This window comes from Sapajus apella, unplaced genomic scaffold, assembly GCF_009761245.1.
Source record: "Sapajus apella isolate SASKATOON/1434 unplaced genomic scaffold, GSC_monkey_1.0 scaffold56, whole genome shotgun sequence".
Classification (NCBI taxonomy): Eukaryota; Metazoa; Chordata; class Mammalia; order Primates; family Cebidae; genus Sapajus; species Sapajus apella.
This window is the reverse complement of record NW_022436996.1, coordinates 7,827,484-7,851,533: the sequence shown is the minus strand read 5'-3', so window position 1 is coordinate 7,851,533 and position 24,050 is coordinate 7,827,484. Positions and strand designations below refer to the sequence as shown.

Sequence of the window (24,050 nt, the reverse complement as noted above, 5' to 3'; positions counted from 1 at the left end):
CCCCCATCCCACTCTGGCACCCCTCCTCCCTCTCCCCCATCCCACTCCTGGATCCCCTCTCCCCCATTCCACCCCTGCACCCCTTCTCCCTCTCCCCAATTCCACCCCTGCACCCCTCCTCCCTCTCCCCAATTCCACCCCTGCACCCCTCCTCCCTCTCCCCCATTCCGCCACTGCACCCTTCCTCCCTCCCTCCCATCCCACCACTGTACACTTTCTCCCTCCCCCTCCACCCTGTCCCACCCCTGCACCCTGGCCTGTCCTGACCTTTGCATTCCCTTGACCCAGGATGGGCCCTGCACCCCAAGACGCTGCCTGGGCTCCCTGGTATTTCCGAGGAAACTGCAGGGCCGGCCCTCCCCCGGCCCCACAGCCCCTGAGCAGCTGCTGAGTCAGGCCCGGGCCTTCATCAACCAGTACTACAGCTCCATCAAGAGGTGACAGCTTCCCGGATGCCACAGCCTCCCTGGTCCCACTGAGGCCCCAGAAACCCCTTGACAACCTCCCGCATGACTCACTCCCTTCCCAAATCCTAACACCACGTGGGTCCCTCCAGCCCACCCCCCAAGCATTGCACAAAGCCTGGGGGCGGGCCTCCCTGTCCCACACAACTTCCTGCTTTTCCCCTTCCCACCCCCTCCTCCCCAGGAGCGGCTCCCAGGCCCACGAGCAGCGGCTTCAAGAGGTGGAAGCCGAGGTGGCAGCCACAGGCACCTACCAGCTTAGGGAGAGCGAGCTGGTGTTCGGGGCCAAGCAGGCCTGGCGCAACGCTCCCCGCTGTGTGGGCCGGATCCAGTGGGGGAAGCTGCAGGTGCGGCCAGCGAGACCTCGGGCAGGACAGAAAGGGGAGCAGGGTGGCGGGCAGTTCCTGAGGCTTCCCAGGGACTAGGGGGTCCCAAACAGTGGAGGAGATCGCTGCTTGTTCCCTTAGAGACTAGAAAGGTAGATGGGCTGCCCCACCCTCAGCACCCAGGGGAACCTCAGTCCAGTAGTAAAGACCTGGTTATTAAGCCCTACAGTGGCGCCTTGGCTGGAGGAGGGGAGAACGTCCAGCCTCCTCCACGGTGAGGACGGCTGGGCGCAGCTTCCCTGGGCGGTGGGTGCAGTCAGTAGCAGGAGCAGCCTCCTGGAAAAGCCCTGGCTGCTGCTTCTCCCACCAGGCCAGCCCAATACAGCCCCTCACCCACACCCGGTGCTCCCCCCAGGTCCCCTGCCCCGGCCCGCACCCCCCTCACACCCCAGCCCACAGACTCGGGGCTGGCCTCAATTACTAGAACAGCCTGTGCCCACGGCACTAAAAGAAGCAAGCTGCCCCATGGGGGAACTGCACCTACGGCCTTGACCTCTTTCTCTGCCACTGGACTGGCCGCCAAAGAGTTTGGAATAAAGCCTCGTGCCTAGTGAATCCCAAAGGAGTTTCGAGTAAAATAAAAACAATCAGATCTGACACCTGCCTGACCCTCTAAGTCGTTCAAAGCTTTAGGTCAACTTTGATCCCTCTGAGCCGCCATAGTGGGCCCCTCTCAGAGCTGCCTCCCTGCCACTCCCCTGCCCCTGTCACTGACACGTGTTTCCTCCTCCCTCAGGCAGGAGTGGGACCTCCCAACCTCCTCCTGGGGCCTCCACTCAGCCAGCCAAGACAGCTCCTCCAAGCGCTAGAATGTCAGGACGAGCAGCGTCCCAGGAGGCCCCCTGTGCAGCCTTCCCTTCCCATCATCCATGTGATTCTCAGAGAATCAGACGGCTGCCTGGGGTCACCTGTCCCTTCTTGAGTGCAATGGATCATGGGGATTTGCTGCCCACACTCCTAGGCAGCCTTTGAGACATCCATTGGTGCCTAACCCAAGCATTAGTTTGGCAGAGGCTGTCCGTCCTCGGTACTGGGTACCAGGTCAGCTTCTGTAGGGATGGGGAGACGCCTGGCGCAGGGAGGAGATGAGGAGCAGGCCGGGTGCTACATATGTCAGAGAGCAGGGCAGGAAGGGATCAGTGTGGATGCCAGTGGTCAGGAGGACGCCGTGGGGTGAACCAGGGCCCCTGCCCCTCACCAGCAGCTCCTCTGGGGCTCATACTCAAGACCCCGTCTCTCTCCTCTGCCTCCTCTCCCGCTGCCTCGGCTGGCTCAGGTGTTCGATGCCCGGGACTGCAGGTCTGCACAGGAGATGTTCACCTACATCTGCAACCACATCAAGTATGCCACCAACCGGGGCAACCTTCGGTGAGTGTCCCCCACGCCAGGCCCAGCCTTCTCCCCTGAGGCAGGGAAGGCGGGGTGCTGACCAGCTCTTTCCCCACGCATGCCAGCTCGGCCATCACAGTGTTCCCGCAGCGCTGCCCTGGCCGCGGAGACTTCCGAATCTGGAACAGCCAGCTGGTGCGCTACGCGGGCTACCGGCAGCAGGACGGCTCTGTGCGGGGGGACCCGGCCAATGTGGAGATCACTGAGGTGGGCACTGAGAGCCATCCACAAGGGTCTCCCCAAGGTGGAGAATGAGGAAGCCAGTGGAAGAAGGCTCGGGGGATCAGGCAGGAAGAGGGGAGCCTCGGTGAGAGGAAGGATGAAAAACGCCAAAGGAGGGGTGCCAGGATGGGCATGGAGACGCAACCAGTGAGGGGTCCCCGAGATGAAGGCAAGAGATGGTGGATGGAGAGGTCTCTGAGAAGGGCATGAGGCTCAGCCCCAGGCCTCCCCCTCCCGGCCCACTCCCCACAGCTCTGCATCCAGCACGGCTGGACCCCAGGAAGCGGCCGCTTCGACGTGCTGCCCCTGCTGCTGCAGGCCCCGGACGAACCCCCAGAACTCTTCCTTCTGCCCCCCGAGCTGGTCCTTGAGGTGCCCCTGGAGCACCCCACGTGAGCACCAAAGGGACTGGCTGGGTGGGATGGAGGGGGCCGTCCCTGAGCCCCTCGAGGAGAGCCTGCAGGGAGTGCTGATCCAATGCCCCAACACCCCCAGGCTGGAGTGGTTCGCAGCCCTGGGCCTGCGCTGGTACGCCCTCCCGGCCGTGTCCAACATGCTGCTGGAAATTGGGGGTCTGGAGTTCCCCGCAGCCCCCTTCAGTGGCTGGTACATGAGCACTGAGATTGGCACCAGGAACCTGTGTGACCCCCACCGCTACAACATCCTGGAGGTAAGGGATGGGCTGCGGCACAGCCACCAAGTGTCCCTGCCCTGGTGGGGTCTGGCTCTCACTCCATCCCCAAAACACCAGCCACAGGGACAATCAGAGCAGGGCCAGGGCTGCCTCCTAAATGGGAACTGAGGACCAGCTCTGGAGCCACTGAGGCTGGGGCAGAGGGGTAGGGGTGAGAGGGGTGTGTGGGGGTGTGAGTGGGTGAGTGTAAGAGTGTGGGGTTGTGGGGCTTGGTGTATGTGGGTTTGTGGGGGTGTGTAAGGGGTGAGTGTGAGAGTGTGTGTGGGTGTGAGTGTGGGTGTGTGTAGAGGGTGTGAGAGTGTGGGTTTGTGGGGGTGGGTGTGGATGTGTAGATGTGAGTGTGTAGGGGGGGTGTGTGAGTGTGGGTCTGTGTAGGGAGTGTGGGAGTGTGTGTGGGGGTAGGTGTGAGTGTGGGTGTGTGTAGGGGTGAGTGTGAGAGTATGGGTTTGTGTGTGTGTGTGTGTGTGTGTGTGTTTGTGGGTGGGTGTGGGTGTGAGTGGGTGGGTGAGGGGTGCATGGGGGTGGGTGTGAACGTGTAGTTGTCTTTCCAGGTATAAGACCCATAACTCTAGAGGTTTCATCAGATTCTCAGAGAGGACCTTGACTCAGAAAGGGTTAAGACCCATTTTTGAGATGAGAAATTAAAGCCTGGGGCTGATAAGTGACTGGCCCAAGGTCCCTCTCTGCTCTGAGATGCCTTCGCAGGCAAAAACCCGAACCAGCCCACTCAGCAGCCAGGCGTTCGAATGGCCACCACTCACTTCACTCCTTCCAGCCATGATGGGAAACAGATATAGCCTCCACCCCCACCCCCATCACCTCTGTCCCTACTGATGCCATGCACCCTCCTGCCCCAGGACGTGGCTGTCTGCATGGACCTGGATACCCGGACGACCTCGTCCCTGTGGAAAGACAAGGCAGCGGTGGAAATCAACTTGGCTGTGCTGCACAGTTACCAGGTGCACAGGCCCAGACTGGCCAGGAAGGCAAAGGGCTCGGGTGCCGGGGGAAGCAGGGGCAGGGGATGGAGGAGAGGGAGGCATTTAGAAACTGGGCAGGATCCGACAGGCGGAAGAAGTTCCACATTCCCAGTGCCATGGCGCACACTGGCCTGCAGTTCTGGGACAGGGAATGTGCTGTCATCTGGTGGCTTAATGTGTGCCAGGGACTTTGTTGTTTACTGCATGCGAGGTCATGCTGATTCCCAGGGTACATTGGGTATTGTAGTTTGCGGGACCCACTGGATCCTGGAAACTAATACCAGGATCGAGGGCACGCCAGGAGTGGTAGTTTGCTGAGTACTGCGGGCTATTTGGTTTGGAGGCAGGCATACAGATGCTGGAGACTAGAGCTGCTGTTGCACATTGAACTTGGAGCATGACCATGCAGGATGCAGCTTGGGGTGACACTGGTTTGAGGGGACACAGGATGTGTTAGATGTGCGGTGACCTAGGACACGTGGTTTGGAGTGACAGGAGTGGCAGAGAAAGAATGGGCGAGTTCTGTGGGCCTGGTCTGAGCCTCTCCACCTCTCTCCCCCTGCCAGCTGGCCAAAGTGACCATTGTGGACCACCACGCTGCCACAGCCTCCTTCATGAAGCACCTGGAGAATGAGCAGAAGGCCAGGGGGGGCTGCCCTGCAGACTGGGCCTGGATCGTACCCCCCATCTCAGGCAGCCTCACTCCTGTCTTCCATCAGGAGATGGTCAACTATTTCCTGTCCCCTGCATTCCGCTACCAGGTGCACACCCTAACCGGTTCTGCCCACCTGGGCCCAGCTCTAACTCTGAGCAGCCCCTAGGGACTTGTAACCTTTCCTTTTCTTTACCTCCCCTCCCAACCCTATCACCTCTCTGCAGCCAGACCCCTGGAAGGGGAGTGCAGCCAAGGGCACCGGCATCACCAGGAAGAAGACCTTTAAGGAAGTGGCCAAGTGGGTACCCCAGGAGCACCGCCCTTCCCTACAACCCTGGGGGGACCTTGCCCTAGCAGTGTTCTGGGCCCACCATTCAGTACCCCAAAACCCTGTTGTGAGGGGGTTGGACCCTTGCCTGGGAAGGTCTTGCCTCTGTGCACCTGGGACACCCTGACGCCTCCCTTGCCCGCAGCGCCGTGAAGATCTCCGCCTCGCTCATGGGCACTGTGATGGCAAAGCGAGTGAAGGCAACAATCCTGTATGGCTCTGAGACCGGCCGGGCCCAGGGCTATGCACAGCAGTTGGGGAGACTCTTCCGGAAGGCTTTTGACCCCCGGGTAGGGCTTTTGCCCCCAGGGGAGCAGGGAGATAGAAAGAGGGGGCTCTATCAGCATCTTCAGGGGTGTCTGGGAGGACAGGAAGTGTTACAAGTCAGAACTCATGAGGAACCCCAGAACCACAGGTGTTCAGAAATCAAGTTGGGGCCTGAATCTTGCACTGCCAGAAAGGCTAGAATGAGGAGGACAGGGCCTCAGGGGGTCACAGCACCCAGGACATCTGCCTTTCTACCCACAGGTCCTGTGTATGGATGAGTATGACGTGGTGTCCCTCGAACACGAGACGCTGGTGCTGGTGGTAACCAGCACGTTTGGGAATGGGGATCCCCCAGAGAATGGAGAGGTAAGAATTTCCAGGAAAGGGGCTGCTGGGAATGAGGAGAGACTCAAAATTGGAGTGACTGGGCAGGAACCTCTGCCCAACACACACACATACACTTGGGCACACACACACACACCAGGATGGAAAGGGAAATGCCAAGAGACACCCCTCCCCAGCCTGAAACCCCACACAAGGCACACTCCCAGCCTACCCATGAGGCTTCCTCCCTTCAACTCATTTCCATTATCAGTGCAAGTTTCTAACACAAGAAAGGCATGTCCTGGCTGACCAAGAGGTTAGACTGTGCTCAGGCATTGAGAAATAAGAAAAACAGGGATACACCGAGCGCGGCTTCCAGGATGCAGGTAATATTTCTTACTGGATGCCGGTTACACAGGTGTGTTCAGTTTGTGATAATCCATAAAGCTGTAATTTACAACACCTACAACACTATTCCAGCATTTCTTTTCTTCTTTTCTTTGTTTTATTTATTTTGAGAATCTATGTATGTTGCCCAGGCTGACCTTGAACTCCTAGCCTCAAGTGATCTTCCTGCCTCAGCTGCCTCAGGCTCCTTTTTAACAAAAGAAATAGAGCGCTGTTTAGATGCCCACGTAGATTAGATAACTTCACTTAAAAAAAAAAAATACACACACACACACACACACACACACACACACACAAAGTTAGAGTACCACCATTGAATGCCTTCTCTTGCCAGCTTAGATGTCTCTGAGCTGCCCTGGGCTAGGTTCATTTCTGGTTCTTACCTGCTTCAGCTTCTCAGTGTTAAAGCCCTTATTAGCACTAAGTACCTCCCGGGAACTCTTTTTTTTTTTTTTTTTTTTTTTTTTCCTTTTGAGACAAGGTCTAACTCTGGCCCAGGCTGGAGTGCAGTAGTAGTACAATCATGGCTGACTGCAGCCTCAACCTCCCAGACTCAAGCGATCCTCCCACCTCAGCCGCCTAAGTAGCTGGGACCACAGGGCTGTGCCATAGTGCCTAGCTAATTTTTGTATTTTTTGTAGAGATGGGGTTTTGCCATGTTGCCTAGGCTGGTCTCTAACTCCTGGGTTTAAGCGATCCACCTGCCTTGGCCTTCCAAAGTGCTGGGATTATAGACGTGAGCCACCGCACCTGGCCGTCAGTATCTTAAGGAAGCCTAAATCTGATGAAAGCCTTTTTGCTGCCTTCTTGTCTATTTCAGCCCTCATTCTGCCCTACCTTTTTTTAAAAAAATAGCACCAGCAATTGACTTTTTTTTTTAAGTATAAAGGTGTATGAATACCCATATAACCCACAGCCTTTACAAGGTATAGCACATTTCCATCACCCTGGAAAGTTCCCTCAGTTTCTCACGTGCATCCCTTCCCAGTCTGTCTCCCTGCCAAAGTGTCTGTCACCATAGGTTAGTTTCACCTGCTCTAGGACAGCACCTAGATGGAAGCACGCAGTGTTACGGCGTCTCCCGCTGAGTCTGTTTTCGAGGCGCACCCGTGTTGTTACGTGACTCAGTATTTCACTCATTCTGCTGCTGAGTGGTGTTCATTGTGTGAATATCCCCAGTTTGTTTATCCATTCTCCTGTTGGTGACACTTGGGCTGTTTCCAGGTCGGGGCTATTATGAATAAAGCTGTTATGAACATTCTTGTACCCGGCTTTTGTGGGCTTATGTTTTTATTTCTCTTGGATAAATACCTAGGAGTAGAATTGGTAGGTCATAGGGTAGATGTATGTTTAATCTTTCTCTTTTTAAAAAAATTAAAATGCAAGGCGAGGCGTGGTGGCTCACACCTATAATCCCAGCACTCTGGGAGGCCCTGGTGGGCAGATCACTTGAGGTCAGGAGCTCAAGACCAGCCTGACCAACATGGCAAAACCCTGTCTCTACTAAAATACAAAAATTAGCCCCGCATGGTGGTGGACGCCTGTAGTGCCAGCTACTGAGGAGGCTGAGGCAGGAGAATCGCTAGAACCCAGGAGGTGGAGGCTTCAGTGAGCCAAGATCACGCCACTGCACTCGGCCTGGGCAATAGAGCAAGACTTTGATTCAAAATAAAATACAAATAAATAAAACTCCAAAACAGACAAGCAAATTAAACTGTACCTTTAAGATCTGTACATTTCAACTTATATTAATTTTATCCCAAGTTTTTAATAAATCTAGGAATACAGCTCACAGAAAATAGGGTATACTCACTAAAAATATTAGCAGAGGCCAGGCGCAGTGCCTCACTCTAGTAATCCCAGCACTTTGAGAGGCCGAGGTGGGCAGATCACGAGGTCAGGAGATCAAGACCATCCTGGCCAACATGGTGAAGCCCTGTCTCTACAAAACTACAAAAAATTAGCCGGGCATGGTGACACATGCCTGTAATCCCAGCTGCTGGGGAGGCTGAGGCAGGAAAATCACTTGAACCCAGGAGGCGGATGTTGCAGTGAGCCGAGATTGCGCCACTGCACTCCAGCTTGGCGACAGAGCAAGACTCTGTCTTTAAAAAAAAAAGAACAAAAATATTTATAGCAAATTTGTGTATAATACCCCATACTGGAAATAAGTCACATGACTATTGACAAAAAGTGATAAATTGTGGTATATTCAAGTGCCATATCGCACTAAGTGTGAACAAAATATAACCACACACAACAATGCAGGTGAATCTCAAAAAATGTGAAGAGTAAAAGCCAGACCAAAGAATACATACTGTATTACAGGATTCACTTTAATAAAGTTCAGAAACAGGCAGAACTAATCCATGGAGTTAGAAATTAGGAGGGGAGTTAGTCACCCCCTGGGGTGGGGGTGGCAGTGACAGGAAGGAGGCACAAAGGTGGCTTCTAGGATGTGGGTAATATTTCTTTTCTTTTTTTTTGAGGCAGAGGCTCACTCTGTCACCCAGGCCCAGGCTGGAGTGCAATGGCGCCATCTCAGCCCACTGCAAACTCTGCCTCCTGGATTCAAGCGATTCTCCTGCCTCAGCCTCCCGAGTAGTTGGGATTACAGGCACCTGCCACCACGCCCAGCCAATTTTTATATTTTTAGTAGAGACAGGTTTCACCCTGTGGGCCAGTGTGCTCTTGAACCCCAGACCTCAGGTGATCCACTCGCCTCAGCCTCCCAAAGTGCTGGGATTATAGGTGTCAGCCACTGGACCCAGCCACAGGTAATGTTTCTTGATGGGATGCCGGTTACACAGGTGTGTTCAGTTTGTGAAAACCCATAGAGCTGTACATTTACAACATGTGCGTGCCTCTGGACTTGTGTTGCACGCTGACAAAACATTCAAAAATTAAATTCAAATCGTACTTGCTAACTATGGCAAACATGGGAACCACCACCCAGAGACATCTGCAGTTTAGCACCAGATGCGCTTCCTTCCAGCTTCGTTCCCTCTGGAAGGTCCGCGACACGCTGCCGCTTCATGGCAGCACAAACAGGCCCACAGTCTTTGGAGGAGGGCCGCCTGAACAATGTCTGTTAGAGACCAGAACACCACCGAAGGAACTGAGTTTGTCCACCCATGAAATCCACTAACGCAGGATAGATTGGCCCTAGCCATTGCTGGCCAGGAGTGAGGAAAGAGCTGCCGCCTCCCCTGCTGCTGCAAGGATGATCCGGCGCCCCAGCAATGGGGATTCAGCAACTCCACCTCTAAAGATTACCTGGCTGAAGTATTTAAAAAGAGGAGCAAGGCACACGTACAAGGACGTTTGAGGGAGCGCTGTTCCCAGACCACCCTGCTGCCCTTCTGTCTCAGTGAAGTCAAGTATGATGTAAACACTAAAAAGAATGAGGTCATGCTTTGGGAGGTTCAGGTAGGCAAATCCCTTGAACCCAGGAGTTCAAGGCCAAACTAAATAACACAGCGAGACCCTGTCTCTACAGAAAATTTAAAAACTAACCAGGTGTGGTGGAATGCACCTATAGTTCCAGCTACGAGGAAGGCAGAAAAATCTAGTCTCAGGAGTTTGAGGTTACAGTGAACTATGATCAAGCCACTGCACCTCAACCTGGGCAACAGAACAAGACCCATATCTAAAAGCAATAATAATACTTAGGTCAATATTGATGTGTTGACCTGGAGGGATATCTGCAATAAATTATGCAAGGAATAAATAAATGCAAGGAAGTAAAGTACCACTTTTATTTTTAGAAAAAAACTATAAATATGCACATGTACGTAAGTACAAGGAAAAAAAGGGCTGGAAGGTGCAAGGCTAACAACTGTCAATAGTGATATGCCTGAAGGGAAGATAGGGCAGTCTTTCTCTTACTACTTTACTCATTTCTGTAATGTTATTATTTTTTTTTTTTTGAGATGGAATCTCGCTGTCACCCACGCTAGAGAGCAGTGGCATGATCTTGGATTACTGCAACCTCTGCCTGCTGGGTTCAAGCAATTCTCCTGCTTCAGCCTCCCGAGTAGCTGGGATTACAGGCGCACACCACCACGCCTGGCTAATTTTTGTATTTTTAGTAGAGACGGGGTTTCACCATGCTGGCCAGGCTGATCTTGAACTCCTGACCTCCTGATCTGCGCGCCTTAGCCTCCCAAAGTGCTGAGATTATAGGCCTGAGCCACCGCACCTCGCCTCATTTCTGTAATTTTTCAAAAATGTCAGACTGCTTTTGAAAATTTCAAAACAAATAACAATTAAAAGCTACAAATCACTAATAATAAGGGCCAGTTGGTACAGTTTTAAACTTCTATGTAGTTTGAAATGAAACAAAACTAACCCTGATGCCAACACTTGCCTCGCCAGAGCTTTGCAGCTGCCCTGATGGAGATGTCCGGCCCCTACAACAGCTCCCCGAGGCCGGAGCAGCACAAGTGAGTTGGGCAAGAGTTTCAGAGGAGCTGGGGGAGCTGAGGCATTTGGAGGCACAAACGAACAGGGGTCTGAAGAGCTCTCCCTCTGTACCTCGAGTCGTTTTCTCACCCAAAACCAGGGCTCCGGGATGGCCTTCCTTCCAGGCTGGAGCGGCAATCTGGACCTGCCTGCTTCTGAGAGCCCCATCCTGAGGTCTCCTTCAGAGAGGAGGGTGTGGCATGGCAGGGCCCAGGCTCAGAGTCCCCTGGGATGCCGGCCCTCAGCCGCTCCCAAGGGCAGGGCCTTTCCTGTCGCAGAGACAGAGACCCTGCAGCTGTCCCTGGGCCTGGGCTGTGTCTCCAGGGCCCTGTGACAACCTCATCTTTGTCCTCTCTTGCCAGGAGTTATAAGATCCGCTTCAACAGCGTCTCCTGCTCAGACCCACTGGTGTCCTCGTGGCGGCGGAAGAGGAAGGAGTCCAGTAACACAGACAGTGCAGGGGCCCTGGGCACCCTCAGGTCGGGGCCTCATCAAGAGGGGAGCAACAGATGGGCAAGATGCCTGGGCAAATGTGGGCTGGGAAGGGAGCTCCAGTGACAACCCCTGCACCCCAGGTTCTGTGTGTTCGGGCTGGGCTCCCGGGCGTACCCCCACTTCTGCGCCTTTGCTCGAGCGGTGGACACGCGGCTGGAGGAACTGGGCGGGGAGCGGCTGCTGCAGCTGGGCCAGGGCGACGAGCTGTGTGGCCAAGAGGAGGCCTTCCGCGGCTGGGCCCAGGCCGCCTTCCAGGTGAGTCCAGCCCCGCCCTGCCCCACCCCTGTTCTGACTCACTCCCACCTGGGATGCCTCCTCTGGGCCTGCAGTGTTGAGGCTGGAGGCCTCACTGCTGCCCTGATTCTGTTTGGTTCTTTGGTCCCTTCCTGTTCCTTCCAAAATCCACCGTCATCTCTCCATGGCACAGCCAGCTCTTCTGGGTCAGGGGCTGAGGACAACTGGCCCTGCTGACCACAGGGGGTGCCTAGCCCAGGCAGAAGTGCAGCCAAAAGACAGCAGGCACAGCCCTGGTAGGAGGGAGCTTCAGCCAGGCCCAGGCTGGGCCCCAGGAGTGAGCACACAAAGGGAAGGGGTGCAGGGCAGGGCACCCCACCTGGGACGGGCAGGATGGAGGGAGAAGGAAGGGATGGAGAGAATGTCAGACGGAGGCAAGGGTTGAAGCTGAAGCCAGCACAGAAGCCACAGGAAGTGAGAAGCCAGACAGCCTGGGGCGGTGCCTGCACCACAGAACTGGTCCAGGGCCAGGAGAGCAAGTGCAGGGAGAGGTGGGTCCCGGGGCCGGGGCTGTGGCTTTTTAAACCTGGGCTTCCTCAGGGGCAGCACTGCCTGCCTGGGGATTGTGTCTCCAGTTGACAGGGGCTCCATCTCCCCAGTGCTACACTGTTCAAGGCAGTGCTGCTCCCCTGGGGCCCAGGCTGGAGCTCAGCAAATTTGCCTTGATTGGAGGAGGAGGGCATACTAACAGGAGGGGGAGGGAGAGGGCTGCCTGGGGGAGGGGGGAGTTTTGCTAAGGAGGGGGAGGTCAGGTAGAGAAACACATAGGCCCCAATTGGGAAGAAGGGAATGGAAAATAAAACTTAAAGAATTTAATCTAAAGGAGCCATTGGAGCAGGATGAGACCACAACGTGAAGTTTTGGGAATAGGACTTCAGAGGCGTAGAATGGCTTAGAGCATCACTGAACCAGAAGCAGGAAGGCTGAGCTAACCAGAGCAGCAGCAGTGGAGATAGGAAGGAAGGGAGGGAGCTGAGGAAGGAAGAGATAGAAGACTTCACACGCACCACAAAAGAAAGATTAACGGGACTTGGTGATATGAGGCTCAGCCAATCACCGGTGAGCCCTGGATTTCAAGCCTGGGACTGGCCAAGCTTTGTGCCTGACCAGGAGTGCACAGGATTCACACCCTCCCCAGGGTCTGCCCGGTGGGGCCTCCTCTGCCACCTGAATTGTGCATCCCTACCCAGGAGCACTTACTATCTGCACACACTGTGCTAAGGGCTTTACATAAAGTACTTCATTTAATCTTCACCAGAACCCAATGACATGTAAAGGTGGGGAAACTGAGGCATGTATCTGTACGTACAGGAATTGGAATTTGAGTGCAGGTCTGAACACACAGACGTCTTCACAGAGCCACTGTGTGCCAAGCACTTTGCTTCTCAGATCACGGGATTAACACTCACCAGATAAAGAACGATGACACCAATCAGAACGTGCAGAGGAGGAGCAAGCCAGGTCCCTAGGCCCAACAGCCAAGCCATGAAATGGGCTGGCAGAAAAGGTGCTGTCGCTGGCCCCTGCCTCAGCCGCTAGGGCTGCCAACCCCCCAGGGCAACAGGCAGTCAAGCCATCCAGGCTCCCCACTAGGGTGCTCCCTGGTGGCAGAAGATCCTCAGCCTCACCAGCCTATCCCTCAGGCCGCCTGTGAGACCTTCTGTGTGGGAGAGGATGCCAAAGCTGCCGCCCGAGACATCTTCAGCCCCAAACGGAGCTGGAAGCGCCAGAGGTACCGGCTGAGCGCCCAGGCCGAGGGCCTGCAGTTGCTGCCAGGTGCGGCCCTGCCCTCACCCTGACCCTGCTGGCTCTCTGAGGACCCCCCCACCCCAGGACTAACACACTCAGGGGCCAGGCCCTGCTCCCTAGCTCAGGCTGCCCCTTGACCCCCCAGGTCTGATCCACGTGCACAGGCGGAAGATGTTCCAGGCTACAATCCTTTCAGTGGAAAACCTGCAAAGCAGCAAGTCCACGTGAGGATGACAGCTTTACCACCCCCAAAACCTGTCCTGCACACCTGCACCCTGGACCCTCCTTCTCCCATACTGCCCCCCCACCTGTCCTGCACACCCACACCCTGGATCCTCCTCCCCCCCTCCCATCCCGCCCCCCACCTGTCCTGCACACCCACATCCTGGATCCTCCTCCCCCCATACCACCCCCCACCTGTCCTGCACACCCACACCCTGGATCCTCCTACCCCCATACCATCCCCCCACCTGTCCTGCACACCCGCACCCTGAACCCTCCTCCTCCCCTCCCATACCACCCCCCCACCTGTCCTGCACACCCACACCCTGGATCTTCCTCCCCCCATACTGCCCCTCCTACCTGTCCTACACATCCACACTCTGGACCCTCTTCATCCCATACCCCACCCCCGACATACAGTCCCGCCACCTGTCCCGCACACCCGCACCCTGGATCCTCCTCCTTGCACATCCTCCCACCCTGGCCCCTCCCTGACTCCCCATAAGTGCCCCTCTCCCACCCCCAGGCGGGCCACCATCCTGGTGCGCCTGGACACCAGAGGCCAGGAGGGGCTGCAGTACCAGCCAGGGGACCACATAGGCATCTGCCCACCCAACCGGCCCGGCCTTGTGGAGGCGCTGCTGAGCCGCGTGGAGGACCCACCAGCACCCACTGAGCCCGTGGCAGTAGAGCAGCTGGAGAAGGGCAGCCCTGGTGAGGGGCAGCCTGGGACGAGACAGGGCACACCGACCCCATGTACAGCCCCACCCCGAGCCCCAGGCCTCCTGGAGCTCAGGATCCAGGGCGTGGCCAACTCCTCCACAGCTCAGCAGCTGGGGTCAGTGCTGACTGTGCTGCCTGATGCCAGGCTGCCCTTGTTGCTGGGCCATCCACACACCCTCAAATGCACCCCCACCGGAAAGCTGTCCCTTCCCTCCAGGCTCCTCCCCAAGGCTCCCCTGGCAATCTAGCTTGCTCTGGAGCTGGCACTGGGGCTATTTGCTGCCACATGAGTGCCTGGGCTTTATTTAAAATAAGGATGGGTGCGGTCAGAGGCAGAGGAGCCCAGACCAACCCAGTCCAGCCAGGGGCCCCCAAACAACACACTGAGGCTGCCCAGACAGGCCCATCAGCAGCTCAAGGGCAGGCTCCTAACAGTCCCCAAAATGCAAACATCAGCCCAGGCACTGCAGTTCTGCTAGGCCCTGTCCTCACAGCTCCCCGTGCACCATCCGCAGGTGGCCCTCCCCCTGGCTGGGTGCGGGACCCCCGGCTGCCCCCCTGCACACTGCGCCAGGCTCTCACCTTCTTCCTGGACATCACCTCCCCACCCAGTCCTCAGCTCTTGCGGCTGCTCAGCACCCTGGCAGAAGAGCCCAGGGAACAGCAGGAGCTGGAGGCCCTCAGCCAGGTTGGGGCCCCCCCAATGAGGCACAGGGGCTAGAGAGATGGGATGAGTTGGGCGGGGGCCCCAGTGGCAGGAAACCCCCATGCAAGGTCCTCCCTGGACTTTCTTCTCCTGACTGACGTGCACTGGTGCTTTAAGACCCAGCTCCCCAGGGAGGAATTCACATCTGGATTCTCCAGGTCTTAGAGAAAGCTCTGTTGGCCTGAACTGAGGAGGGAGAACCCCTAAGGAGGCTCAGCAGGGGAGGAGTGAAGAAAGGAGGTCGCTAGGAAGGGCTATGGGGCCCCTAACCCACTGCATCCTGCCCTGCCAGGATCCCCGGCGCTATGAGGAGTGGAAGTGGTTCCGCTGCCCCACGCTGCTGGAGGTGCTGGAGCAGTTCCCGTCGGTGGCACTGCCTGCCCCACTGCTCCTCACCCAGCTGCCTCTGCTGCAGCCCCGGTACTACTCAGTCAGCTCAGCACCCAGCATCCACCCAGGAGAGATCCACCTCACTGTAGCTGTGCTGGCATACAGGACCCAGGGTGAGGCAACTAGCAGGAGCAGGCCTGGCCACAACAGGGGTGGGACAGGCCCCTCTCTGGCCCCTCACCAGCCTCTCCTCCCCACTCCCTAGATGGGCTGGGCCCCCTGCACTATGGAGTCTGCTCCACTTGGCTAAGCCAACTCAAGCCTGGAGACCCTGTGCCCTGCTTCATCCGGGGGTAAGTGAGATGGAGGACTCGGTGGGGAGCTGCCCAGGGGCAGGGTGGCAGCTTTGCTGAGGAGTGAGGAGCATCACTGGTGAGGAGTGTCACTGGAAACAGGAGGGAGCTCTGTAACATGCCAAGCACGTGGTGTCGTTAGGTCACTTCAGAACCCTGGCTAAGCTTTGGCTCTCTCCTTCATTTAGACTCAGAGTTTTGTCCTGAATCTACAGCTCCCAGAGCCAGAGCTGGGATCAAACCAGCTGGCCCTGTGGCTTTCTGAAAGTGCAGTTTCCGTGTTCCTCTCTCTGTCCCCGGGCCGTCTGATGTGGGGCCGCATGGCACCTGGAAACTGCAGTCACTATATCCTCACTCCAGGGAGAACTGCTAGGTAGGATAAAGACCACCCTTGGCCTTGGTGTCACCGAGGGCTCAAAGAAGGTGAAGGATTTTTTTTTTTCTGGACACGGAGTCATGCTCTGTTGCTAGGCTGGAGTCTATGATCCAGTGAGGCATGATCTCGCCTCACTGCAAACCTCCACCTCCTGGATTCAAGAGATTCTCCTGTCTCAGCCTTCCAAGTAGCTGGGATTACAGGCACCTACCACCATGCCCAGCTAATTTTTTTTTTTTTTTTGAGACAAGGTCTCTTGGCACCCAGGTTGGAGTGCAGTGGTGCAATCTCAGCTCACTGCAACTTCTACCTCCCAGATTCAAACAATTCTCCTACCTCAGCCTCCCGAGTAGCAGGTATTACAGGAGTGCACCACCACTCCTGGCTAATTTCGTATTTTTAGTAGAGACAGGATTTCATCCTGTTGGCCTGGTCTCAAACTCCTGACCTCATGATCTTCCTGCCTCGACCTCCCAAAGTGCTGGGATTACAGGTGTGAGCCACTGCACCCAGCCCGAAGGTGAAGGACTTTAAGAGACCCTCCCCTCATGCTGTGTCCAGAAGTCTTACTCTCTCTCACAGCCAGGAACCAAAAGTCCTGGTAGGACTGAGAATAGTTCCTAGGCTGACATCAGCTGGGCCTGGTGACTCCAATCCACCCAGGCGGCTAAATTGCAGATAAACTGTACCGATCTACTGAACATAAACTAAATACCACTATTAAGGGCATTTAAAATAAATGCACTCTGTGAATCCATAATGAACTGAAAGTATGTCTTTCACTCTCCCCACATTTTCTAAATCCCCTGAGTCATCTGAGTATTCTTCAAGCCAAAATGAACTATATTTCCTTTGGCACAATCTCCAGAAACTGCAGATCCAAGGAGTTTCAGCAAACAGAGGTTTTTTTTGTTTGTTTGTTTTTTGAGATGGGAAGTCTCTTTATGTTGCCCAGGCTGCTCTCAAACTCCCAGGCTCAAGCAATCCTCCCACCTCAGCCTCCCAAAGTGCTGGGATTACAGACATGAGCCCAGAGTTCTTTTAATAAACCCATCATGCTTACTATGAGCCAAACACTGCTTTAAGGACTTCACAAATATCACCTCATTTATCAGGAGAGCTTGGGTTCTCCTGGCTCCACCCGCCCTGCATGGTGAGAACAGGGGAGCAGGGAAGGCAAAGGGGACCTGATGGAGTATCTCTCCTGCTAGGGCTCCCTCCTTCCGGCTGCCGCCCGATCCCAGCCTGCCCTGCATCCTGGTGGGCCCAGGCACTGGCATTGCCCCCTTCCGGGGATTCTGGCAGGAACGGCTGCATGACATTGAGAGCAAAGGTGAGGCTGGGGACTAGAGGACTGCTTAGAGGGGTGTAGCTGGAAGGCAAGAAACAGATAGGAAAGACAGGGCAGGAAATGGAGGCCACGAAGCTGAAAAGATGCTCAAGAGATGGAGGGGAGGGTAGGTACTGAGGCAAGGGCTGGGCCCTGTGTGTCTGCCTGCCTGGTGCCTGGCACATAGTAGGTGTTGACTGGATTATGGACAAAGGAAAATCGAATTTTGGAAGGGATAGGGCTAAGACTCAAAGAAGAACTGCCCGAGGTGAATTCTGGACTGTGCCAGAGCTGACCAGGGTCCGTCCAAGACCTAGGGAATGCTCCAAGGTGTTCAGATTGAGCATGGGGTGCCCAGGGTAGTCTGTCAATCAAAAGAAGAGGGCTGTGACTGGGAGGAGAGTTAAAAGTGTGGGAGAATATGGTGTGGGAGAATATGGTGTGGGAGCAAGAAAGGGGACTGCAATGTCACACAATGCAAAGGGCATAGAATTCTGAGTCCTAAGCCGCACATTCTAGCGCAGCTCCACCAGGGGCCACCTACATGAAGGAAATCACTTCACCTGCGCTTCCCTTCCTTCTGTAAATCAGGCATGTGCAGGGTCTCTGTGAAAGCATTCTGCACGCTCTTAGAGATAAAACAGCCAAAGTAAGGGTGGCTTCAGCCCAAAACGCTGGGCTGCCAGGCCCGGCGATGGTGGCCAGTGGGGAGGCACTGCTGGCCCTGTGCCTGGGAGAAGGACCTTCTGAAGCCGCTGTTGCTTGCAGGGCTGCAGCCCGCACCCATGACTTTGGTGTTCGGCTGCCGATGCTCCCAACTTGACCATCTCTACCGCGACGAAGTGCAGGACGCCCAGCAGCGCGGGGTGTTTGGCCAAGTCCTCACCGCCTTCTCCCGGGAACCCGACAATCCCAAGGTATGAGACCCTGAGGGCGCAATGGTAACCTGAAGATAGGGAAAGAGGGGACGACCGACCAGAGATCTCCCGCGGCCTCCCACGACCACTCAACCACCAGCACGCACTCCAGCCCACCCTCGTGCCCCGGCCCCTCTAGGCCCGCCCCGCCCCCAGCCCCTCCCCTTCGGCGCTGCCCCTCTAGACACCCACCCAGGGCACGCAGGCCCCACCTGGTGGGCTCCAGAGACTTTCACACCCAGGGCCAGCCAGCAGCCCCAGGCTGCGCCCCCGCGCCCACCCCACCAGAACCCGTCCTAACACCGCCGCCCTGCAGACCTACGTGCAGGACATCCTAAGGACGGAGCTGGCTGCGGAGGTGCACCGCGTGCTGTGTCTTGAGCGGGGCCACATGTTTGTCTGCGGCGATGTCACCATGGCAACCAACGTCCTGCAGACCGTGCAGCGCATCCTGGCGACGGAGGGCGACATGGAGCTGGATGAGGCCGGCGATGTCATCGGCGTGCTGCGGGTGCGGAGGGGCGGGCCAGGGCGGGGACCAGGCCCAGGGCGTGCGGGGCTCCCGCTCAGGTCTCCGACTGGGGTTCTCATCCACTGCGCACTTTCCCGACAGGATCAGCAACGCTACCACGAAGACATTTTTGGGCTGACGCTGCGCACCCAGGAGGTGACAAGCCGCATACGCACCCAGAGTTTTTCCTTGCAGGAGCGGCAGTTGCGGGGCGCAGTGCCCTGGGCGTTCGACCTGCCCGCCTCAGACACCAATGGCCCCTGAGAGCCACCTGGCTTTCCCTTCCAGTTCCTGGAGAGCGGCCGCGGCACTCAGGTCCGCCCGACCAGGACAAGCCCCGCTCCTCCCTTCTTGAGGTGGTGCCTTCCCACATCTGTCCAGAGGCTGCAAGGATTCAGCATTATTCCACCAGGAAGGAGCAAAACGCCTCTTTCCCTCTCTAGGCCTGCTGCCTCCCACCCGGGCCCGCCTAAATCTGGAAGGCCCCTTCCAGCAGCGGTATCCAGGGCCTACTCCTACCCTCTTCCTGTTTCTTAGGCAAATGTTAGATTCCCCTTACCTTTCTCAGGAGTATCTTACCTGTAAAGTCTAATCTCTAAATCAAGTATTTATTATTGAAGATTTAAGAGACTGTGCCAGATGTTATGAGTACTACTAAAGCGCCTAACCTAGCCCATGTGGATTACAATGATAAAATGACAAGATTTCTGTTTTAACCCGTGCAGTTGTGTGGGGGGGAGGGGAAGGGGTTATTCTTTTGACAGGGAGTCCTGCACTCCACTTGACCCTGCACTCTAAAACATGGTTTCCAGCGAGTCTGGGCAGCTCTTCTCTGCAGGTCTCAGGCTCATGATGGAGAAGGCAGTGCAGCACTCAGCTGCCAGAAGTGGGGGCTGCCAGAAACAAGAGTCACAGAGATGTGCAACAGCCATGAGCAAGCTTTACTGCTTATTTCATACAGCACAGGGGGCCAACCCACTCCCTCAGATACCACACCCATGCTGAAGTCCAAAACATCACCACTCCCAAGTCCCCATCCCCTGCAAGCCCCCAGGAACCTGAAAGTGCTGCTGGTGACCACCAGCACAACGAATCCACAGCCTTAAAGCCCACCTGTCTCACTGTCGCCCTTCCATTTAGCTCGGGCTAGTCCTTGACCTCTGTCCCCCACCTGGAGGAAACTGGAGGACTTCTTCCCAGGCAGCTGCTCCAGGACACGCTGCACTTGCGAGTGTGTCCCCTTCTCCCCTCCGGATGGGGACCATCTCTAAGACTTGTTTCCAGTTGCCCTCGGCATCTCCTCTCCTACCTTTTCTCTGTTCTGGGGGCGAGTTCCTCACTGACTCCCAGGTCCTGCCCCACTAAAACACCTGGGCCTGTCATCTACGGGGCCTCTAGTGATGGCTCCATTGTTCTTCTACTCCACCCTCCAATCTCCTGTGGCTGCGGAAGCCAAGGCGCCTGTGGGAGGAGAAGGCTCATGGCAAGCAGTCTAGGGGTCTAGGTTCCAGAGATGACTGCCCCCATCACCCTGAATGCCCACCACCGCTCCCATCCATTCAAGTCTGACTCCAAACCAATTGTCTATGCAGCCCTCTCTCCCTCCCCTCACAGGAGGCCATACTGACCCTGAGGAATCCTCTCAGTCAGTGCAAGAGGCCTGGCCAGGCTCCTTCTGGGTGTCTCTGGTCACCTGAAACCTTCTGGGAAACAGATTCTGGGCCCTCTGGGTTCCCCACTGTTGTCTGGGGCTGGAGGCAGGACTGGAGCCTGGTGACAAAGGCCATCAGCTGGGCAGTGCCAGGATGCCTAGTGTCCACCAGGCTCTGCCGCCTGCAGGCCCCGCCCTCCTCACCATCACTTGACCAGGATGGCTTCTCCTCATCAGGTGAGGGTGGCTGTGACGGGCTGGAGCAGGGCCTGGACAGGTCGGAGGCCGCAGCCTCACCCCATGGCTCCTGCTGCTGCTGCTGGTGAAGCTGCATGAAAAGGAGGAATGAGGGCCGCCCCGAAGGAGGGCAGGGCCCCAGAGGCAGAGGCTTTTCAACCTCCTCCTGCGGCTGTGCTAGGCCCTCCCTCGGACTCCACCCCTGCCTCAGTCTCCATGTTGTTCACCTGCTTTCTCCCCACATTTCTCCTTCGGGCACCCTCTGCTCACCTGGTGCAGGTAGATGGCATGGAGACTCATCTCAGCAGAAGCAAGTTCTGGGAGCTGGGCCAGCTTCTGGCCCCCAGTGCCTCCTGGGGACACGCAGCTGGAACACAGCATGAAGCAGGTCAAAAGACATACCCTCCTCCCGCCACACCCCAGAGGGCTTCCCTTCTGAATCCCCCCACAGTGCCCAGTTCCTCCCTCCTAGAGGATCAGCCCCACCCCCCACACCCCTGCATCTTAGCCTCCACTCCTCACCTGGGGTCCTGGGCAATTCGGGAAATGGAGGCAAGGAGGCTGGCTGTGGCCGCAGCTGGACAGGGGGCTGTCGGGCTCAGGTCCCTCGGGGGCAGGAGAGGGTGCACCAAGAGGTTGGCTAGGAAGGCCTCAGGCTGGGCGCAAGAGGGAAGGGAAAGCCAAAGAGGGAGTCAGAAGAGAGGATAGAAAGGGAGTGGGGAGGAAGGGGAGGCCTAAAGAAGGCAGGAGAGCAGGCTGGGGGTGGGGCCAGGGAGGCAGGTTACCACCCAAGGTGAGGCTATAGGGGAAGGGTTTGGGGAGGAGTTGGGGGGCGAAGGCAGAAGGGGAGGCCAGGCTTGGGACTCACCAGGGGTGAGGTGCAGTTGCTGAGCACCCCCGGGGTGCGGGGGCTGCGAGCCGAGGTGGCGCCCCAGACAGCTGCATCTTGTTGTACCCGGCCCCGGAGATGCCCAAGAAACTTGGAGCTGTGCCCTGGGGGTTGCCAGAGAGGATGCGCCAGGGAGAACCGCATCAAAGAAAGCTCAGTCTTTCCGTCCTCCGCACGCTGAGACAGCGAAGCCTCTGTCTGCCCTGCTGAGAGCCACTGCGAACAAGGACAGTCTTTCAGGTGCTAAGGACATCCAGCTTACGGCGTTAGGTGGGACAGGAAACACGGCCCCATTTTCCATATGAGGGAAACAGAGCATGATGGGGACTTGTTTGCCATCACCAAAACCACAGCATCAGAGCAGAACCAGGGTCTAGACCCAGCTCAGGGATAGGGCCGAGCCTCCGTGCTTTGCCCAGGGTGGTCTTGACACCCTTGGTCCAGCCACCAGTCCTTGGTCCAGCCCCACCCATGGGCCAAGCCCATTCCTCGGCCCCCAGGGGATTCTTTGCTCCCATTTCCTAATGTTACTACATGCCAGCAGCTCCATTATGGGCTCCACAGACATTATCTGTGTCATCACAAGCCTGGCCTCGGCTGTGCTCTGGAGGGCACATTGCCATTGTCACTATCTGACAGACGAGGGCATGAGGGCATAGGGAAGGGAAGTGACTCGCTTAAGGGCACAGGTGGCAAGCAACGGAGGCAGGGCTGGAACCCAGGTCTGCTCCCAAGAAGCAAGCAAAATCCCACCCAGCCCAACCCTGCAGGGCCAGGGCACGGCTCTGACCTGAGGGTGGCCATGTCGCTTCACATCCATGAGGGCGAAGGAACAGATATCCCCAACCCCAGCCACATCCACAGTGAAGTGATGAAAAAAGTCGATAATCTCCAGGGCACGAGGGCGGAACCAGAAAAGCAGAAACAGTGGGGTGAGGAGGGGGGACAGGAGCTCCTCCAGGAGGGAGACCTGGGGAAGCAGCGGTGAGGCTGAACAAGGGTCGCTGAGGGTCCCACCCGCGATATCAGGACCAAGCAACCCCCAGCGACCCTGGCCAGGGCAAGAAGCCTCCCACCCAGTCTCTCCCTAGACTCCTGGGGTAGCCCTTTTGCTTCATGTCCTCTCCCAGACAGACCCTAGGCGCAGACAGACCCAACTTCCTCCGCAGCCCGCCGCCCTGCGCGGACCCTCACCGCTCGGTACTGCAGCAGCTGCGCCATCTGCCGGTACGCGCGGTCCCTGCCGCCGGGGCAGGGCTCCTCCGGGAGGTAGTGCATGTGGGCCAGGGCCGTCTGCAGCAGGAGCTGCGGCGCACGACCCTGGCACTGCTCTTCGGGAATGAAAGACCTGAAGGGCGGTATGCGTGGGGAGAAGGGGCCTGCGGTTAGGAAGACGCGCGGCGGGATGCTGGGTTACAGGGCCCCGGTGGTGGGAGAGGTAAGGATTAGGGGGGAAACCTCACATGGCACCAGATCAGAGAAACCGTCGTCACACACCACCACCCCGGGCATCTGCCATCGCACCTGGCCACGGTGGCGGTGACCCCGAGCGCAGTCATGGCGGTGAGCACGTGCTCCACGGCTAGCACGTCCTCGTCATAGACGGTGAGCACAAGCAGCGCGGCGAAGAGCGCGCCCGCGAAGAAGACTAGCTGGCGGGCCAGCAGCGCGCGCAGGGGCGCGGGGGGCGCAGCGGTACGCAGGAAAGCGGTGGCGGGGCGGTAGGCGCGCGCCAGGCGCGCGCGCAGCTCGTGTGGCAGCTCGTTGAAGTGGCGCAGTTGCAAGCGCGCCAGGCGGGACCAGCGGCGTGCCCCAAGAGCCCCAGGCTCACACCGCAGCAGCTCCACGTGGCTATAGAAAGCATGCAGCACCTGCCAGGCCAGCACCAACGGGCTCAGCGCCAGGTTCAGGGCGGCGAGCAGCAGCACTGTGCGCCCCCAGCGTGCTGCCAGGGCGCCCCGCTGGTCGCTGCGTTTGTAGGCGTGTGGCAGCTCCCAGCCCCCGCGGAAGAGCGAGAAGGGACCGCGGAAAAGCAGCAGGTCGACATTGAGCGCCAGGCCGCGGCTGAGGAAAGTGGCACTGCCTCCCCAGGGCAATGGGCAGCGGGCCGGCAGCAGGCCCTTGTTGGCCAGCGCCACTTGGTAGTTGGTGTAGCGCAGGATGCGGTGGTGGACGTCCAGCTCCGTCAGGGGCCGCGGCTGCACGCACAGGCCCCCGCTCCTCTGCAGCGCCAGGAGACGGGACTGCACCTCTGCCCAGGGAACCGAGTTCAGCTCCTCCTGAAAGGGGGACTGATGAGAGCCAGCGACCCCCATTCCTCTCCACAGTGATGCTCAAGCTCCACATCCCCAAGTGCACGGCTTGAAAACCCGCAAACTGAGTTCGCCACCACAAACTTACCATGGCCAAGTTACATCCCTCATCGTCCCCCTCTCCCACCTTTCCCGTTCTGCCCTCCCTTAACCCTGTCACTAACAAGGGCACTTCCCGCCCTACTTCCTTCATCCTCTTCTAAATTGCCCTGTTCCTCATCAGCCCTGCCATTCATGTTATCAGTAGTCATGTGCTTCCTGGTGATGGCTCCAGACGTTGGACTGGCTTCTCAGCTCTTTAAGACCCTGAGGCCCTCTCAGTTGTACACACAAAACAGAATAGCTGATGGGGGGGCGGGGGGGGGCGGGGGGGG

General features: G+C 57.3%; 2 protein-coding genes across 2 annotated transcripts in view; one reads left to right on the top strand and one right to left on the bottom strand.

The window, feature by feature from the left end:
• The window catches only part of NOS3 (nitric oxide synthase 3), a 21,130-nt gene extending 1,827 nt beyond the window's left edge, over positions 1–19,303 (top strand). The window contains exons 3-26 of the mRNA XM_032245017.1: positions 289–437; positions 649–811; positions 2,127–2,218; positions 2,305–2,446; positions 2,714–2,853; positions 2,957–3,131; positions 4,013–4,114; positions 4,702–4,896; positions 5,015–5,088; positions 5,264–5,408; positions 5,647–5,751; positions 10,495–10,562; positions 10,944–11,060; positions 11,157–11,331; positions 13,014–13,146; positions 13,265–13,343; positions 13,868–14,055; positions 14,580–14,752; positions 15,063–15,273; positions 15,366–15,453; positions 17,041–17,162; positions 17,928–18,076; positions 18,393–18,587; positions 18,690–19,303. Coding sequence (XP_032100908.1) covers positions 289–437; positions 649–811; positions 2,127–2,218; positions 2,305–2,446; positions 2,714–2,853; positions 2,957–3,131; positions 4,013–4,114; positions 4,702–4,896; positions 5,015–5,088; positions 5,264–5,408; positions 5,647–5,751; positions 10,495–10,562; positions 10,944–11,060; positions 11,157–11,331; positions 13,014–13,146; positions 13,265–13,343; positions 13,868–14,055; positions 14,580–14,752; positions 15,063–15,273; positions 15,366–15,453; positions 17,041–17,162; positions 17,928–18,076; positions 18,393–18,587; positions 18,690–18,851 — 3,342 coding nt within the window. The 3' untranslated portion in view covers positions 18,852–19,303. The remainder of the gene's footprint in view (positions 1–288; positions 438–648; positions 812–2,126; positions 2,219–2,304; positions 2,447–2,713; positions 2,854–2,956; positions 3,132–4,012; positions 4,115–4,701; positions 4,897–5,014; positions 5,089–5,263; positions 5,409–5,646; positions 5,752–10,494; positions 10,563–10,943; positions 11,061–11,156; positions 11,332–13,013; positions 13,147–13,264; positions 13,344–13,867; positions 14,056–14,579; positions 14,753–15,062; positions 15,274–15,365; positions 15,454–17,040; positions 17,163–17,927; positions 18,077–18,392; positions 18,588–18,689) is intronic.
• A 28-nt stretch (positions 19,304–19,331) lies between these two features.
• ATG9B (autophagy related 9B) overlaps positions 19,332–24,050 on the bottom strand; it is a 10,418-nt gene continuing 5,699 nt past the window's right edge. The window contains exons 6-14 of the mRNA XM_032245018.1: positions 22,889–23,643; positions 22,559–22,712; positions 22,155–22,334; positions 21,344–21,580; positions 20,998–21,131; positions 20,746–20,842; positions 20,443–20,566; positions 20,216–20,357; positions 19,332–20,048 (exon numbers count right to left, since the gene is read on the bottom strand). Of these exons, the coding sequence (XP_032100909.1) occupies positions 20,230–20,357; positions 20,443–20,566; positions 20,746–20,842; positions 20,998–21,131; positions 21,344–21,580; positions 22,155–22,334; positions 22,559–22,712; positions 22,889–23,643 (1,809 nt within the window). The 3' untranslated portion in view covers positions 19,332–20,048; positions 20,216–20,229. The remainder of the gene's footprint in view (positions 20,049–20,215; positions 20,358–20,442; positions 20,567–20,745; positions 20,843–20,997; positions 21,132–21,343; positions 21,581–22,154; positions 22,335–22,558; positions 22,713–22,888; positions 23,644–24,050) is intronic.